The sequence below is a fragment of the Neovison vison genome, chromosome 2, assembly GCF_020171115.1.
Source record: "Neovison vison isolate M4711 chromosome 2, ASM_NN_V1, whole genome shotgun sequence".
NCBI classification, from domain to species: Eukaryota; Metazoa; Chordata; class Mammalia; order Carnivora; family Mustelidae; genus Neogale; species Neogale vison.
Window position 1 is genome coordinate 17,716,431 of NC_058092.1, and position 15,223 is coordinate 17,731,653.

A 15,223-nucleotide genomic window follows, 5' to 3' on the forward strand; every position below is an offset into this window, starting at 1 on the left:
AAGATCCGTTTAGACTTTGAAATGCGCATAAGCCGTGAGAAACGTGGAGTGCACACTGTTTGTTAGTGTGGTCTTGAAAACCCCTCACCCTCCCGCTCGCTGGAGAAGACATTTCCCCTAGAGCTCCAGAAAACAAAATCCAATCCACATCACAGAACTGTCCCCCCTGTTCCTCAAACACAGGGGGGCCGTGAGTCAGGCTGGCTGCAGAGCTGGGATCTGGCGGAGGGGGTGAGGGGGTGGGGGTGTGTGTGGGCTGGGCGCCCCCCCTTCCCCGCACTGCCCCAAACCCGGAAGTCGGGATTCTCACTGATGGTCTAAAGTAGTGATTTGTGTCCGCTAGGAACACTGTGATCGACACTTATTTTGTTTTCTGGCATGGACCATTTCTGTGAGTTAGTAGAAGTTAAAACGACCATCCCAGGTGAATAACACGGATGACTCTGCTAAATTTCTTATTTATCCCAAGAGTTGAGAGTTTCTCATGTAAATTAAGAAATAGCTATCTGCGTAGATGTTTGTTAATGTATGAAATATAGATGTAGTATGTTTTCTAACATGAGTAGCCTACTTGTAGTCTGATTTTTTTCTTAGCCACCTATGATGGATATATTTTCATGTCAAAACATACCTGCAGGACCAACCCATTGTCCTTAAAATACCATAGTCTTGATATTACTGAACACAGGATTCTGTCTGAAGGATACACTGATTTATTTAAGCAAAGCCCCTACAGATGGACATTTAAATTGTTTCCAACTTTTGCCTTGATAAATAATACTGCAGTGAGCATCTTTGCCCTTAGAGCTTTGCCCATTTGCTTAATTCTTTCCCTACAGTCCAATCCCAGAAGCAGAATTCCTTGCTCAAGGGAGATGCATGTCCAATGCTGACCTACCCAGCTGATGGGGGTTTAGGGAGGAGTCTGCCCAGTCTGGAGCAGGTTAAGACAAGCAGCCATCCAGCCAGCCCGACTGTCAACTTACTGTGTGACCCTGGGTGGGGCCCTTCCCCTCTCTGGTCCTCTGCTGACATTAAGTGAGGGCAGTGATCTCTGAGGGTCATGCTGGCTCTGATGTTCTGTAATCCTGCCATGTCCAGTGGCAGGGAAGGCTCAGGGGGGAGTTTAGGGGGTGAAGGGGCAGGGACTCACCCTCAGGTGGGTGCCAGAGATGAGGTCTGGGGTGACTGGCTTCCATTCTTCAGAGCCTTCCTCTTGGACACTGATGCTGTAGCCCGTGACGGGCCCAGCCCCGGTGTACAGTGGGGGCTCCCACTTTAGCATCAGGGAGGTGGCCCGCACCTCGAACGCCTGCACATCATACGGGGGGCCTGTGGGAGATGGGGCAGAGGAGGAGTGGGCCAGCCAGAGAGGTGGGCAGCGAGCTGGGTGGTCAGTCTCCAACCCTTGTCAGTCTGTCAGTTACAGCCGGGCCGGGAAGTGCCTGCTCTGGGCACGGCAGGGACCTGGCAGGTCTTGGTTTCATGACAAAGCTTGGTCTTGATCTGGGTCTGAGACAGGGTTAACTCTTCAAAACAGGCTCAGCCTCACTTTTTCCGAAAGTATCCATGATCTTCCCCTTCCCTATCCCAGGGGGCCGTAACCCTTCTAACACCTTTGCTTTCTCAGTGATCAGTGTAGGGCAAAGGTGTGACCTCACCGGGGTTCGTGCCCCAGCTCCACCTTCTCAGGCTATGGGGACTCTGGGCAAGTTATTTGGCCCCTATGTTCCTGTCTCCTCATCTGCAAAGTAGGGATAATAATAGTTCTTAAAATCCAGTGCTGTTATGAGCATTGATGACAAAACTTGTGGAATCTGTTGGTACCCGACAAGTATCAATTGTTCATAATTATTGTCTCAAGCATCCCACATACTAATGATCTGCCCTTCACTTGCAAAAACCAGCACCGAGCTGAACAGAATGATGGAAGGTTGTGATCCTTCCTTCCTAGGGAGGAGGTGAGGGCTCATTTGGTGAAAAGCTAACAGGGTTGTGGGAGTGGTGTGCAGGGTGAGGGTCGCCCTAGTGGTGTGCCCTTGGGGTTTGACATTGGTCTGTGGCCAGAGCCAGAGCTCTGATGGCATGTTGAGCTAGGGGATAATTATTGCTGAGGATACAGAGCCAGTAGATGGCCAAGGTCACAGGTCCTCTAAGGCAGGGTTAAGACTGTCTGTGTCAGAGGTTACGGGGTCTCTTGGTGGAAAGGGCCAGTGGTCTGAGGTCTGGGACCAAGAGAAAGCTCAATGGTGCTCATCTCACTGGTTGGACTTGGGGTGGGGGGTGGGGCAGGGCCAGGTGCTGGACTTCGGCATCTTTGGACCTCTCACCTGGTTGGGGCATCGTCCACTCTTTGCACTCAAACAGGCTACTGGGTGCTGACAGCTCGCCAACCCCTGCCCAGTTTGCTGCCCGGGCACGGAACTCATAGAAGTGGCCTTCACGAAGGTTACTGACCTTGAAGAACAGAGACAGACGGTGAAAACCAGGGCTGGGACCAAAGGGGAAAGAGGTACGGTGGCAGGGGAGACATCAGAGCAGGAAGTCTAGGGGGCCTTAAACGAGATCAGTTATGTGACTTTGTACTTGAGAATTAGCCAGATTATCAGGCTCAGGGAACCTGAGGCCTCTCTTGGCTTTAGGACCTCCAATAGTGACCTCTGGTCTCCACCTGCCCAGGCCAGTGGCCCCATTCCGGGCTTACCTTGCAGACCCGGGTGGGGATGGGCTGCTGGTTGACTGGGTGCCAGTCTAGCTCCTCTGAGTCATGCTGGTCCAGGAAGTAGCCCAGGATCTTGCCACCTCCACAACGTTTGGGGGGCTTCCACCCAATGACCATATCATTTTTCCCACAATTCAGGAGCACGAAATCGTATGGGGCAGATGGTGTGGCTGTGGGGAGGAAGTAGGTGAGGACTGCTGCTTCCTGGGGGTGGTCGGATGGAGCAGGGGGTCCCCAGGGAGCCCACTTTGCTCAGGGGGGTACTGGCTTAGCCAGGGGCATTTGCTGGTAACCTTGACTCTGCTCCCTACAGGACACCTGGGTCCAGAGCTGGTCAGATATTGTCCTATGATCTCAGGCCATTGTCCTTTCCTCCCAAAGGAAAGGGGGAGGTCAGGATCTGCTCTAGATCCCCTCAGAAGACATACGGTCCCTTGGCCTCTGGGATTACACCCTCCAAGATGTGATCTATAAGCCCCTGCTCTCTGCCCAGCCCAGGGCTGCCCCCAAGAGACTTGCAGGCTGCACCTGCCCTTCGGACTTACCCAGAGCCTGCTTGACCCTGATGGGTTCAGTGGTGGGTGAGCTCTCGCCTACCCCAGCCTCGCTGACTGATCTGATGCAAAACTCGTACTCCTTCCCTGTCCTTAGCCCGGGAACTGTAAACCTGGAAGAGACGTGGGCAAGCTTTCAGGGAAGGCCAGACATCCCTGAACTTTCTAGAACAACTTGTGGGATAAGTGGCCCCCAGCAGTGGGATTTGAGGGTTCTTGAGACTAGCTCTTACCTAAAGATATTGGCCCTTGCCCCACAGTGATGCCTGCACCCTAGAGGGTGATGTTCTTAAGCTTTGAAAGGCTGGAGGAAGGTGATCAAAAGGTACAAACTTCCAGCTCTAAGAAAAATCAGTACTCGGGGTGTAATACACACCACAGCGACCATAGTTAACCCCACTGTGTGATATACGAGAAAGCTGTTAGAGAGTAGATCCTAAAAGTCCTCATTACAAGGAGAAATAATCTCTTTCTTAAAAAAAAGAAAAAAGATTTTATTTATTAATTTGAAAGAGGGACCCTTGGGTGGCTCAGTGGGTTAAAGCCTCTGCCTTCGGCTCAGGTCATGATCCCAGGGTTCTGGGATCGAGCCCGGCATTGGGCTCTCTGCTCAGCAGGGAGCCTGCTTCCTCTTCTCTCTCTGCCTGCTTCTCTGCCTACTTTTGATTTCTGTCTGTCAAATAAATAAATAAAATCTTTTAAAAAAATAAATAAAATCTATAAAAATCTAATTTGAGAGAGAGTGAACAAGAGAAAAAATACAAGTGGGGTGAGGGGCAGAGGGAGAAGCAAACTCCCCACTGAGCATGGAGCCTGAGGCAGGAATTGATCCCAGGACCCTGGGATCACAACCTGAGCGGAAGGCAGACACTTAACCAACTGAGCCACCCATATGCTCCTCTTTCTTTCTTTTCTTTTTATTGTATCTATATAAGATGACGGATGTTGACTAAGCTTCTGGTGGTCATTATTTCGTAATATCTGTGAGTCATGCTCTCCACCTTGAACTCACACAGTCATGGCCCAGGGAGCCAACCCCAGATCTGTGCCACCTGGCCCATCTCCAGGACTTCGGGCTTCGTCCCTGAAACACAACAGTGTCCCTTATTCCGAGTGCTGGATTCTATAGCCTGGCGTCCTTTCCAAAGCCCCCAAGGAGAACTGTCAACCAGAGACCTACATCCAGATACGTTCTGGTTTAGAGAAAAATGTCCTCATCCTGTCCCTTCTTGATGAAACCCAAATGGCAGACCCCTTTCTCTCTTTTCCTTTACCAATAGCGTCCTGCAGCACATCTGGCCCTACAGGGAGCTTCTCCCAGCCAGGCATCCCTGACGAGACCCGAGGACCGAAATCAAGCGCTGATGGCTGACAGAGAAACCAGTTCCCTGCTCGGGGACACGCACTCCAATGGGGAACATGCCTCAGTAAGACGGACGGAGCACCAAGGGGACAAGGCTCAGGGAGGACCTGAACGGGTGAGGCCAGGGGTGACTCCCTAGAGACTGGCCCCCGTGGACCTCAGAAGGTGACGATGACAGTCGTGACGGCAGCCACGAGCACACATCTAGCCACGGCGCCCCCTGTCATCTACGGAAACTCGGGCCCTCTTCACAACACCCCTGTTTTGGAGATGAGGATGAAGATGAATGTTGGAATGTTGGGGGGGAATCTCGAGGGATCAAACTGTCCCATTTCTTCATTTTACAGGTGGCGAGGGCCTCCCCCAGAAGGAAAGAGGCGAGCAGAGAGTACACAGCCCGTTAGGAACAGAGTCGGGACAGCCCAGGCCTCCTGAATCAGAGCGCGGAGCTGCCCGTCTGTTACTCATCCATTCAGACGTTCGGATGCTATCCGAGCACCTCCAGTGAGAGCCCGGTGCTGTGGGGCCGGCCATAGGGCAGGGAGCCGGACCCCCACAGCCCCACGGGGCTCCCTTGATGCCTTCACACAGACAGCACTCCCCGAAGGTGGTGGTTGCCTCTTTCCAGCCATGACACATGTCGCTGATGGCATGCACACACGAGTTCTCTAGACATTCCAGAGGCCCCCGCGCCCCCTCCCCCACACCGTGTGTGATAAGTGTCCCAGACATGCCACTCCCTTCCAGTGACTCCCTCATGGAAGCACACCAAATGCAAGCCGGGGGGAGATGTTCTATTGACAACCTGGTCAAATCTGTCTGAATCTGTAAAAACTTTGATGATTCTCCCACTTGGGATGTTTAGCAATAACAAGTTGTGAGTGACCCCTCACAGTTGACCATGAGACACCAACGACTTGTGGGGTTCAGGGTCCTGTCCCTTTTTCTGGGTCAGATGGTCAAGGGGCTCCTGACCAAGGGGGACCCAGGTGACTGTGCTCAGGGCTCAGCCAGCCGGCTGATGGAAAGGTGGGGAGAGCCCTCGCCACCCACGCCCTTGACCCCACAGAGCCTCAAAACGTGAGCCCAGAAGCCTCGAGGTTCACTGCCTGCAAGGACCAGGGGCTTGTGAGGGGGGAGCTTCAGCGGGGAGGAGAGTGTGGTCCTACCCAGCTGAAAGCGGGGGCTCTGTGCCTCCCCCAGGCTTGGGAAGGCAAGTGTCAGTGCAAGAGCCCCAGGCAAGGGAGGGGTGCAGGCAGAGCCTGTGGCTGCATCCTCTGCCTCTCTCTGTCTCTAAGCTCCAGGACGGACGAGACTCAGTCCATCTCCTCTAGAGACAGGATGCCCTCAGCCGGTGTGTGCCAAAGACAAGGTCGTCCTGGCCAAGTCCCAGTGTCTCCATGACTAGCTAAGGGAGTCTGGGCAAGTTACTTAAGTGCTCTATGCCTCCGTCTAAGAAGAAAGAACAGTGCCCAGCAGCACACTACAAACGGCAGGTGTGGGCAGTCCTTGAGGGAGGGGTGGGGCAAACTCACTTGCGTCCCTGGATGGGCTTGTTGTTCACAGTTTGCCACTCAGATGATCCCGCCTCCCGGGAGTAGATGTAATAACCCAGGAGCTCTGGGGCGTCTTTCAAGGGCTCCCAGGTCAGGGATACAGATGTCTGCGTGTCTCGGAACGCTTGAACTTGAGCTGGAGGAGGGAGAGTAGCTAAAAAACAGAAACGTGGGCTGTGTGAGGATGCTGGCTTAACAAACTGCGGAGGAGAGGGGAGTGGGGAAAGGCTGGGAGAACCCCCCCCAACCCCTGCAATCCAGGGGGCGGGGACGGGTGGGGGCAGGCATGACCCAGGAGCCTCGATGTGGGGGTGCCCTTCCCGGGCCCTATTAGTCACAAGTCCTCTCCCCTCTCACCTCCAAATATCTCCGCTTCCTCAGGAAAGCCTCCATTCATTCATCTTCGGTCTCTGTCCCTTTCTCCTCCCCGGCCACTCTTTTTTGCTTTTTTTGGTGTTTTCCCATTTTTGTATAATAATCTTACTTTTCTCATACAAGTAAACGCTTTTTCTTTTTTCTTCCCTTCCCTCCCATCCCCCCCTTCTTCTCTTCTTTCTTTTACTGACGGGGTACTAGAACTTTGCCCTAAAAGTTCTTTGTGCTTCAGAGACTGTGATCACACATTCAGTCATAAACCGCTCATAGGTCAGACCCTGAATTGTGGCTAAATGTTAACTGGGCCAGAATCAAAGGAAAACATCACTTGCTCACCAACCTGTTCACATTTGCTATGACTGTGTGTATGTATATATATATACACACACACAAATACACATATAATACATATGTATATACGTGCGCACACGCATATATTTCCTATATTACTGGAACAGAGCAAATCTAGGACTTTGCTCTCTCCCCCAGATGGACCCCGCAGCCCACCAGGCTCCCCTGGGCTTGGTAGTGCTGCAGCTGGGCTCCTTAAAGGGCCAGTCTCAGTCTTGACAGCTGCAGGGAACCTTCTGATCTGATCTTATCAAAACTCAAAGAGCCCCAGAATCCGGAGGCCTCAGGAGAGCGAGGGGCCCCGGAGTGGGGACCAGGACGGAGCTGCACCTGGGAGACTCAGGGATGGAGGTGGGAGCCATAACCAGGCCTTGGGAACAGCACATTTGACAGCTGAGGACAGCAAGGTTTGCGGGTAGGCAATGACTCGCCCAGGTCCACACAGTGTGGCTACTGAGAGGCGTCCTGCCTGGGGAGCTAGAGCTTGGGTGGGACAGCATTAGACCTGAGGGACACCCCTGCTCACACTTGGCCCTTGCACTGGACCAGCTGGATTCTGCAACATATGAATTGTTGAGCTGGAAAAAAAATCCCCGAACTCTCACGAGCTCCCTACCCAGAGAGATGCGATTCCTGGTGTTCTGAAACTTGACAGGCCTGAGATCATGTTGCTTTGCCGTTTCAAGATGGGAAGAAGGGGTCAGGGACAGGGAAATGAGCATGGCTTTGTCCCTGCGGGCGATGGGGCCCCGGCCCCGGAGGCTGACAGCCTGGCCTGGCCTGGCCTAGCCCCCATTTCCGGCATCACATCAGTACCTGGCTTCCCCCTCAAGGCGATGGGCTCGCTGGGCTCCGAGGGATCGCTCATGCCATACTGGTTTATGGCTCGCACTTTGAAGACATACGACTTCCCTTTCTCCAGATCCAAAAGGGCGAAACTTGGGGATTTCACAGGAGTGTCTGTATGGATGGCCTCCCAGGTGCCACTACCTATGACCGACTGTGACAAAGGAGAGAAAGGCGCATTGGTGAAGCAGCTGCCTGGGCCGGGGCTCTGAGCTGGGGGCTCTCATTCACTTCTGACCCCCGGCCCTGGCTGCCTCTGAACACTGAGCTCTGGACCCTTCTGCCTCCTCCACATCTCTGCCTGATGCCTACCGAGCATCTCGTATCCGCTGTGTCTGGAACGCCACTCTGGATCTTCTCCCAGAATCACCTACATTTGGTTAACGGGACCTATCCTTCCAGTGGCTCGGGCCAAAAAAATCCTTGAAGGCATCCTGGACTCCTTCCCTTTGTCCCTCCCACCCCAAATAGGCTCCATCAACAAATCCATTTGACCCCATCTTCAGAATTCATCCAGAATCCCATCCTGGCTTACTACCCTGATGCCCTTGCTACAACTTTGATCCAAGCCACCATCATCTTTTACCGGAGCTACATCACTCTTTTCTCCAAATGATGGTCGGAAGGATCCCTTCACAACACAAGTCAGATCACTGTCCTTGCTTCCCACAACCACCATCTCCCTTAGAGCCAAAGCTTCTCTGTGGCCTGACCCCTCCTACCTGTCTTGTCACATTCACTCCCCCTTTGCCCCATGCCTCCCTGCTATTCCTGATGGCGCCAGGCCCAACTCCTGCCTCTGGGCCTTTGCACTTGCTTACCCCTTTGCCGGGGATGTTCTTCCCTGCAGAAATCTCTGGTGGGCTCCTCCTTTCCTTTAGGTTTTTATTCAAAACTCACCTTCTCTGGGAGAACTCCCAGCCTTTAATCTAAAATGTCAGCCACCCCTTCCCTCAACACTTCAGACCCCTTCCCCGCTTTTAGTCTTTTGCCTTTATGCCTACCACTAGCTAACGTGCTAAGGATTTTCCTGATATATCTCCTTTACTGTCAGTCCCCACACCCCTGACTCGAAGCTCAGCTCCATGAGGCAGAGGTTTGCCTGTTTTATCCACTGCCACGTCCCCAGGCCCGGGAAGAGCCCTGGCACATGGGAGGTGCTCAGTCTATGTTTGGGGAGACCCATAAATGAGAAAAGGAATGAATTCTCATGATAACCTTGAAGGGGGTTGTTAATTTCCCCACCAGTGAGAAAATTTGTGCTCAGGGAGTTTAAGTCCCTTGGCTGAAAGTCATGCATCTAATAACTGGTATATTCGGTATTTAAGCCCAGCTGTGGGTGTCCCCAAACCTGTTCACTCTCCCCAGCATAAGGGACCCAAAAGATAGACACAAATCCTGCATCTCTGGGCAGATAGACGGTGATGAGCTGAGGGCAGTGCAGGTGCCAGGAAAGATCCAGAAGCACTGGGGGAACTCACTGACCCCGCCGTGCACCCTACCTCCCTACCTGCCATGCTTTCCCCTCCCAAGGCCCACCCACCTGCCAGGCGTCCAGAACTCAGCTTGCCCCCCGCCCCCCACAAAACCCCACAATAAAACCAGTAAACATTGCTGAGCACCTCCTGTGTGCCTCTATGTGTGTTCTCTATTCTAAGTCCATAGGTGCCTTACTCGGTCCTTGTATTGGCTCTATGAGGTGTGTATGGTCATTATCTCTCTTTTATAGAAGAGGAAACTGAGGCACAGGGAGACTCCATAACTGGCCCAAGGTCACACAGAGACAAGATTTGAACTCCCTCCCTTCCCTTCCCCCTCCCCCGCCCTGAGTGTGCCAAGAGAGGCCCGTATGAACAACCGGAGGTGGAGACTCCTCCCTGGGACTTTCACTAACCCTGTACTGTCCACCTGCTGTGTGCCAGGTCCTGTGCTGGGCACAGTGAGTAATGAGAAGCAAACCTCGTCTCTTCCTCTGGGGGGTTAGGGCCAACAATGTGTCCTCGGGGCATGTTTTCAGGCCCGGAGCTGCAGGCCTGGCTGCGTGCGGCGTCTTATTTCATTCTCCATTTGCCACCGGAGGAAACTGAGGCTCAGGGAGCTCAGGAACCTGGCTTGCACAGCAGAAGCCAGGATTTGAGTTGATCTTAACACCACGCTATTTTTCACCCTGCCAGCTGCCTCAGCTCCGCCGTGAGATCCGCCCTGCATGCACAAGCGGCCCACAGCCCCAGACACCTGCCCCTGCCCCATCTGGGTGGGAACTGCCTCCAGGCGGCCCGCCCCCAACCCCCTGCTATGGGAGGGCTGCCCACTGTGACCCTGGCTCATGGGTACCCTCCCAACATGGCCATGGCCAGGAATTCCTGCTGGACCCGATGTGTGGCCCCATGCCAGCCAGACCCGGGGGCGGGGAGGTATCCAGGAAATGGTGGATTGTACTGTTGTCACCATCATCTGTATGTCTTAATTCTGGGCATTTCCACGAACAGCCCCAGGAGCTGCTGCCAGTCACTGGCCACACGGGGCTCAGGTCCCTTTGGAAGGTCTGCCCCCATGGAGGGCTATTCTCAGCCCTTCCAGGTACAGATTCTCCTCTAGTCTCTGAAAGCCACCCACGGACACCGTCTGCCTTCTCTCCAGCTGTCCCCCTGCCCATGCCCCCGATGCCTCCCATGAGCCAGCGTGTCTGCTTTTCAGCCCAGCCTGGGGCTGGGGCCCGTGGGGTCTCTGTACCTTCTCCAGAGTGTATGTCAGGGGAGCTCTGCCCCGAGGCCTTGGCTCCTCCCAGCTCAGAACCACGTAGGCCTCACGGATCTCACTGGCGTGGACATTGGTGGGGGGCGAGGGGATGGTCACAAAGTCTGGAATCAGAGTCATCGAGGAGGAGATGGGGTGGGCCCTCAGAGACCCCTCATTTCATAGAAGAGGAACTGGGCCCAGAGAGGGGCGGGAACTTGCTCCTTGTCATCCAGCAGGGCCAGGCAGAGCCAAGGCCACAAGCCTCATCTCCCGATGTCCTCCCCAGGACTTTCCCCAACATGCCACCCACTCCACAAGGGACATGGCAAGACGGGCCAAGGTCACCTGAGGACCCTGGCCTCCTCCAGATGGACCTCACCCGCCCTCGCCTCCCCATAGCCCGCACACAGACACCTTCCGCCTCTCGGCCACTTTGTTTCCCCAAGTTTCCAGAAACATAAAGGAGGCTGACTCACAGCTTGAGGCAGAGTGTCAGGAGGTTCACACGTACCTTCAAAATCATCTGTGTTGATTGTGATCTTGTTTCCCAGGCCAAAGGAGATCTCTAAGGTGGAGAACAGAGCACGTTGGGGGAGAAGCAGGGGGTGCAGGGTGTGTGGGGGTGGGGCCAGGTCAGGGAGGGTCAGGGCAGGACCTGTCCACTCGGGGTGCTGATTCCTCACCCTCTTCCCAGTCCTGGCCTTTAGGCCCCTCATTGTGTGACCTCAGGCAGGTGCTCTCTGAGCCCGCAATTCTCCAGGGTCCAAAGTGGAACACTGCCGTTCTAGACCCTGAGAGATGCCCTGTCTCCTAGCAACAAATGGGCACAGAGGAGAAGTGATGGGCCTGGGGTCGGATAGCTAGGGTAAGGCGGAGCTGGGAGGCAAACCCAAGTCAGGGTGACCCCTCAAGGCTGAAAGGGTGGTGCCCGCACCCCCTCCCCCCATATCTCTCCTAGCTCAGGGCTCCTGAGGCAGGGCTGTTTTTCTCCTTCAGGGTATCTGAAGAAGGTGCTGTGGTTCCCCCCTCAGATTAGCATCTCCTGTGGACAGATTCGTGTTTCTTCCGTTAGACTAGTTGTCCCTTCCCCCTCAGGCTAGGGGTTCCTAAGGACAGCACTGTGCTTCCTCCCACAGCCTAGGGGTTCCGGAGACTGTGTCTCCCTCATCAGACTAGAAGTTCCCGAGGGCTGTGCCTTGTCTCCCCCCACCCCTTGGAATAAGGCTTGGTATGGGGTCTGTGCTACCTGTGTCCTGCATGCGGTGGTCCTCAGAGTGCCCTGATGGATGCTCTAGAATGTTCCTCAGGGCCTCTGCACCCACCTTTCTTTCTCCGGTCTTCATCATGGTCGCGCATGACAACCAGTTCTGATGCCTTGGAGGGGAGGCTGCTGCCTGCTCTGCTGACGGCTCGCACCCGGAACCGATAGCTCTGGCCTTCCAGAAGGCCTTGGATGGGGCACCGACAGGTCCCGCCGGGGGCCGCGTGCCAGGGAATCCACTGCCCAGACTCGCCCTGGCACCTGCGGGAGAGAGGCCCCGGCTTCAGGCCCTGCCTCCTACTCACACCTGCCGGGTCTGAGCCCCTACCAAGGCCATTCCTTCACCCCAGGCTACCAGTTCGAGTCCGACTCTCCTCTCAAAACCTCGTGAATGATAGAACTCAGATTTTACCCAAGGGTCACACACTCCCTAACTAGGCGTGCGGTCCAGATGGACCCTCCGACTTTGGGCTCTCTGTGCCATCCGGGTACCACTGTCCTCACTTGGTATGCCGGCACGCACTGCCAGTGGATGGGACAGTGGGCTCGTGGGGTCGGAATCCTGGCCCTACCACTGAAAAGCAATGTGACTTTGGGCAAAATCATCACCGCATGTGCCTCAGTTTCCTCATCTGTAGAATGGGGCACCACAGAGTCCCCTGCTGCCCTCCCTAGACAGGATCGCAAGGACTCAATGAGGTTAGGCACGCAGCTTCAGTACCTGCTATGAGCCCCCTCGGGGCAGGGCCATCTGTCACCTCAGACTAGGGCCAGGACCTGGCAGCTTGTGCAGGGGTTGGGATGTTCCGGGCCCTCCCCTCCCCTCCGGGTCAGTGCTGTCCTGTCTCTGTCTATCACTCAGGGAGGAAGGGAGCCAACATACCTACTCAGGCTCACTTCCAAGCACTTCATGTTTGCCCCTCCCAGGGTCCACACGGCTGACTCCAGTGGTGGAATTCCAGGTATCGGAGGTGACAGATTTGGAGGTACAGATACCTTTCTCTTGCCCCTATATCATATGACCTGATCTCCTTCCCGCCCGGTTCTGAGGCTAGGCATGGGGCTCCCTCTATCCTGTGGCCCCCGCTCTTATTCTCACGAGGTCTCCCCCGGGGGACTCTGCCCCTCAAGAGGCTGACTCACAGCTCGATGGAGTAGCTGGTGATGGGGTGGCCCCGGGTGTCGCTGGGTGGGGTCCAAGTCAGAATGAGGCAGTCTCTGTTCACATTCAGGCATCGGACATTCAGAGGGGAACCCGGGGCCCCTGGCTTCTCGGCTGCCGCATCTGAGACCCAGAGTAGGGGGTGGGAGGAGGGGAAGAGGAAGGTTCCTCACTTGGTGTCTCTTTGGCCACGGACCCTCCCACTCCCTCCCAGCAACCACTTCGGGGGAACCCTCCAGGGCTCACTTGTGATCTTACGGTCCTCAAGGACCTGAACAATAGCTTCCTTTTTTTTTTTTTTTAAGATTTTATTTGTTTATTTGACAGACAGATCACAAATAGGCAGAGAGGCAGGCGGGGGGGGGGGGAAGCAGGAGCCCTCCTTTTTAACAACAGCATCTGGGAGGCTGTGGAAGTACCAGTCATTAGGGGCCCATTGAACTCTATGCCCCTGAATGATCAGTGTAATGAAACTGAGCCCTGTAGCATCCCTCCATTTTGTAGTTGGGAAAACAGAGTCTCAGAGGAAACATGACTTGCTCAAGGTCACCAGTTAATGAAGTGGCAAAGTCAGGATTTGAACCTGAATCAGTTTAAAGACCAAGAGGCAGAACTTACCAGGTACTGGAATCATCCCAGCCCATGCTCAGTGCTCCCTCCACAGCTCCCATTAGGTCTGAGACTCAAGCTATATCTTTTTGGAGGGTCATAGGATGCCAAAGGGATTCTTAGAGACTCTCACTCAACACCCCTATTTATAACAGGGAAACTGAGGCCCCAAGAGGGCAGGGAAACTTGCCGAAGGTGCCACAGCCCATCTGGTTCCTGGGCTCCAGCTACACCTTTTACCCTCCAAGCCCCCACTCACCTCTCACAAACACGTAAGCGCTCTGCTCCTGGAGCCCCAAGGGGGAAGGCACCTGGACTGTGTAGAGCCCCTCATCCTCCTTATAGGCACAGGACACCTTCAGGGATGCCTGGCGGTCTTCATAGAGGATCTGCCGGCGTCCTGAGGGTCTCAGTAGTCTCCCTGAGGAGAGGAGGGGTCCAATATGGGCCCTGGCTTCCCCTGGGTACCCTTAGATGGTCTGGGTTGAGGCAGCAGTGTGGCTGGTGTGGCTGGTGTGGCTGGTGTGGCTGGTGTGGGTGGTGTGGGTGGTGGGGCTATAGCCTGAGGCTTAGCCGGGGAGTTGGGGAGGGGGTGGTGATCTCCAGGGCTCTGCCAACGTGGCTCCAAACTCTCCTCTGCTGAAGGTTTGGGGAGTGGGGCCACGTCCAGGGAGGGGGACGGTGGCTCAACATGGGAGTGAGCATTTAGAGAAGTGGTCAAAGGCCCAGGGAGGAGTTGGAGGTGCTGTGAGAAAGTGGAAATGAGAGACGGGCCCTTTTGTGAGGGTCAGTGTCTCTGCATGGGGGCTGGGGGGTCACTGTGGGTGTTGGGGGCTCAGTGGGTGGGGATGTGAGCTCAGTGAAGGGAGTGGGGGCTTGCTGAAGGCATGGAGGCTCGGGAAAGGGGTTGGGGGTTCACTGAGGGAGTTGGGGCATCCGTGTGGAAGGTAGAGGGCCTGTCGAGGGGTGTGGGGAGGAGAGTGGGGACTCAGCAGTGTAACCTCAGTGAGAGGGACAGGGACTCGGTGAAGGGGCCTCCGGGGCTCAGGAAGTGGGTCCTGTCCTGAGGCCACACCGAGGCCACACTGTGGGGCCGTCCTGCTCTGTGTTCCCCTCTCCTGTCAGGACCTCCATTCTGGAAGGTCTACACATTTGGGAAGACATCTCAGCCTTATCACAAATGTCTCTCAGGGCTTGCTGTGGCTTCCCCACTCTTCTGCCTCCCCCGCCTCCCACCCCCTGCTCCCAGCCCCCAGCAGGTGCGGTCTCCCTAGGGGTGTTTGTCGGCCACTGTGCTCCTTGTCCTTTGGCAGCAAGCCTGGTCACAGGTGGGGAAGGAGGGTCAGACATCCTTCTCCTCCCTGGCTATCAGTGGGCAGTGGCTGTGACTGCCCCTTGGCCTCCCCTTGCCTCCCAGATGAAGAGCAGCGTGGTCCCTCTCTGGCTTCCATCTCTGCCCCTGAAGGCTGAGGACCAGGAGGGAGTGGTGGGCGGGGCTCACCATCTTGGCGCCACTGGATGTTCTGCTCAGCATCCAACACATCTTCCGAGAATAAGCAGGACAGGGAGAAGGGCTCCTTCTCTCGCGCGAAGACTGGCTTCAGCACTGACGTGAATTCCACGTTGGGGACCAACATCAGTCCTGGGGTGGGAACAGACGTTAGGGCAGCAGTCTTCAGAAGCCA

General features: G+C 55.2%; 1 protein-coding gene across 1 annotated transcript in view; it reads right to left on the reverse strand.

Moving 5' to 3' along the window:
- The window catches only part of MYOM3 (myomesin 3), a 43,100-nt gene that overhangs the window by 16,971 nt on the left and 10,906 nt on the right, over positions 1 to 15,223 (reverse strand). Inside the window, exons 8-19 of the mRNA XM_044237438.1 lie at positions 15,040 to 15,180; positions 13,798 to 13,959; positions 12,911 to 13,052; positions 11,829 to 12,028; positions 11,018 to 11,071; positions 10,501 to 10,628; positions 7,738 to 7,921; positions 6,175 to 6,349; positions 3,268 to 3,389; positions 2,705 to 2,892; positions 2,331 to 2,457; positions 1,154 to 1,332 (exon numbers count right to left, since the gene is read on the reverse strand). Coding sequence (XP_044093373.1) covers positions 1,154 to 1,332; positions 2,331 to 2,457; positions 2,705 to 2,892; positions 3,268 to 3,389; positions 6,175 to 6,349; positions 7,738 to 7,921; positions 10,501 to 10,628; positions 11,018 to 11,071; positions 11,829 to 12,028; positions 12,911 to 13,052; positions 13,798 to 13,959; positions 15,040 to 15,180 — 1,802 coding nt within the window. The remainder of the gene's footprint in view (positions 1 to 1,153; positions 1,333 to 2,330; positions 2,458 to 2,704; positions 2,893 to 3,267; positions 3,390 to 6,174; positions 6,350 to 7,737; positions 7,922 to 10,500; positions 10,629 to 11,017; positions 11,072 to 11,828; positions 12,029 to 12,910; positions 13,053 to 13,797; positions 13,960 to 15,039; positions 15,181 to 15,223) is intronic.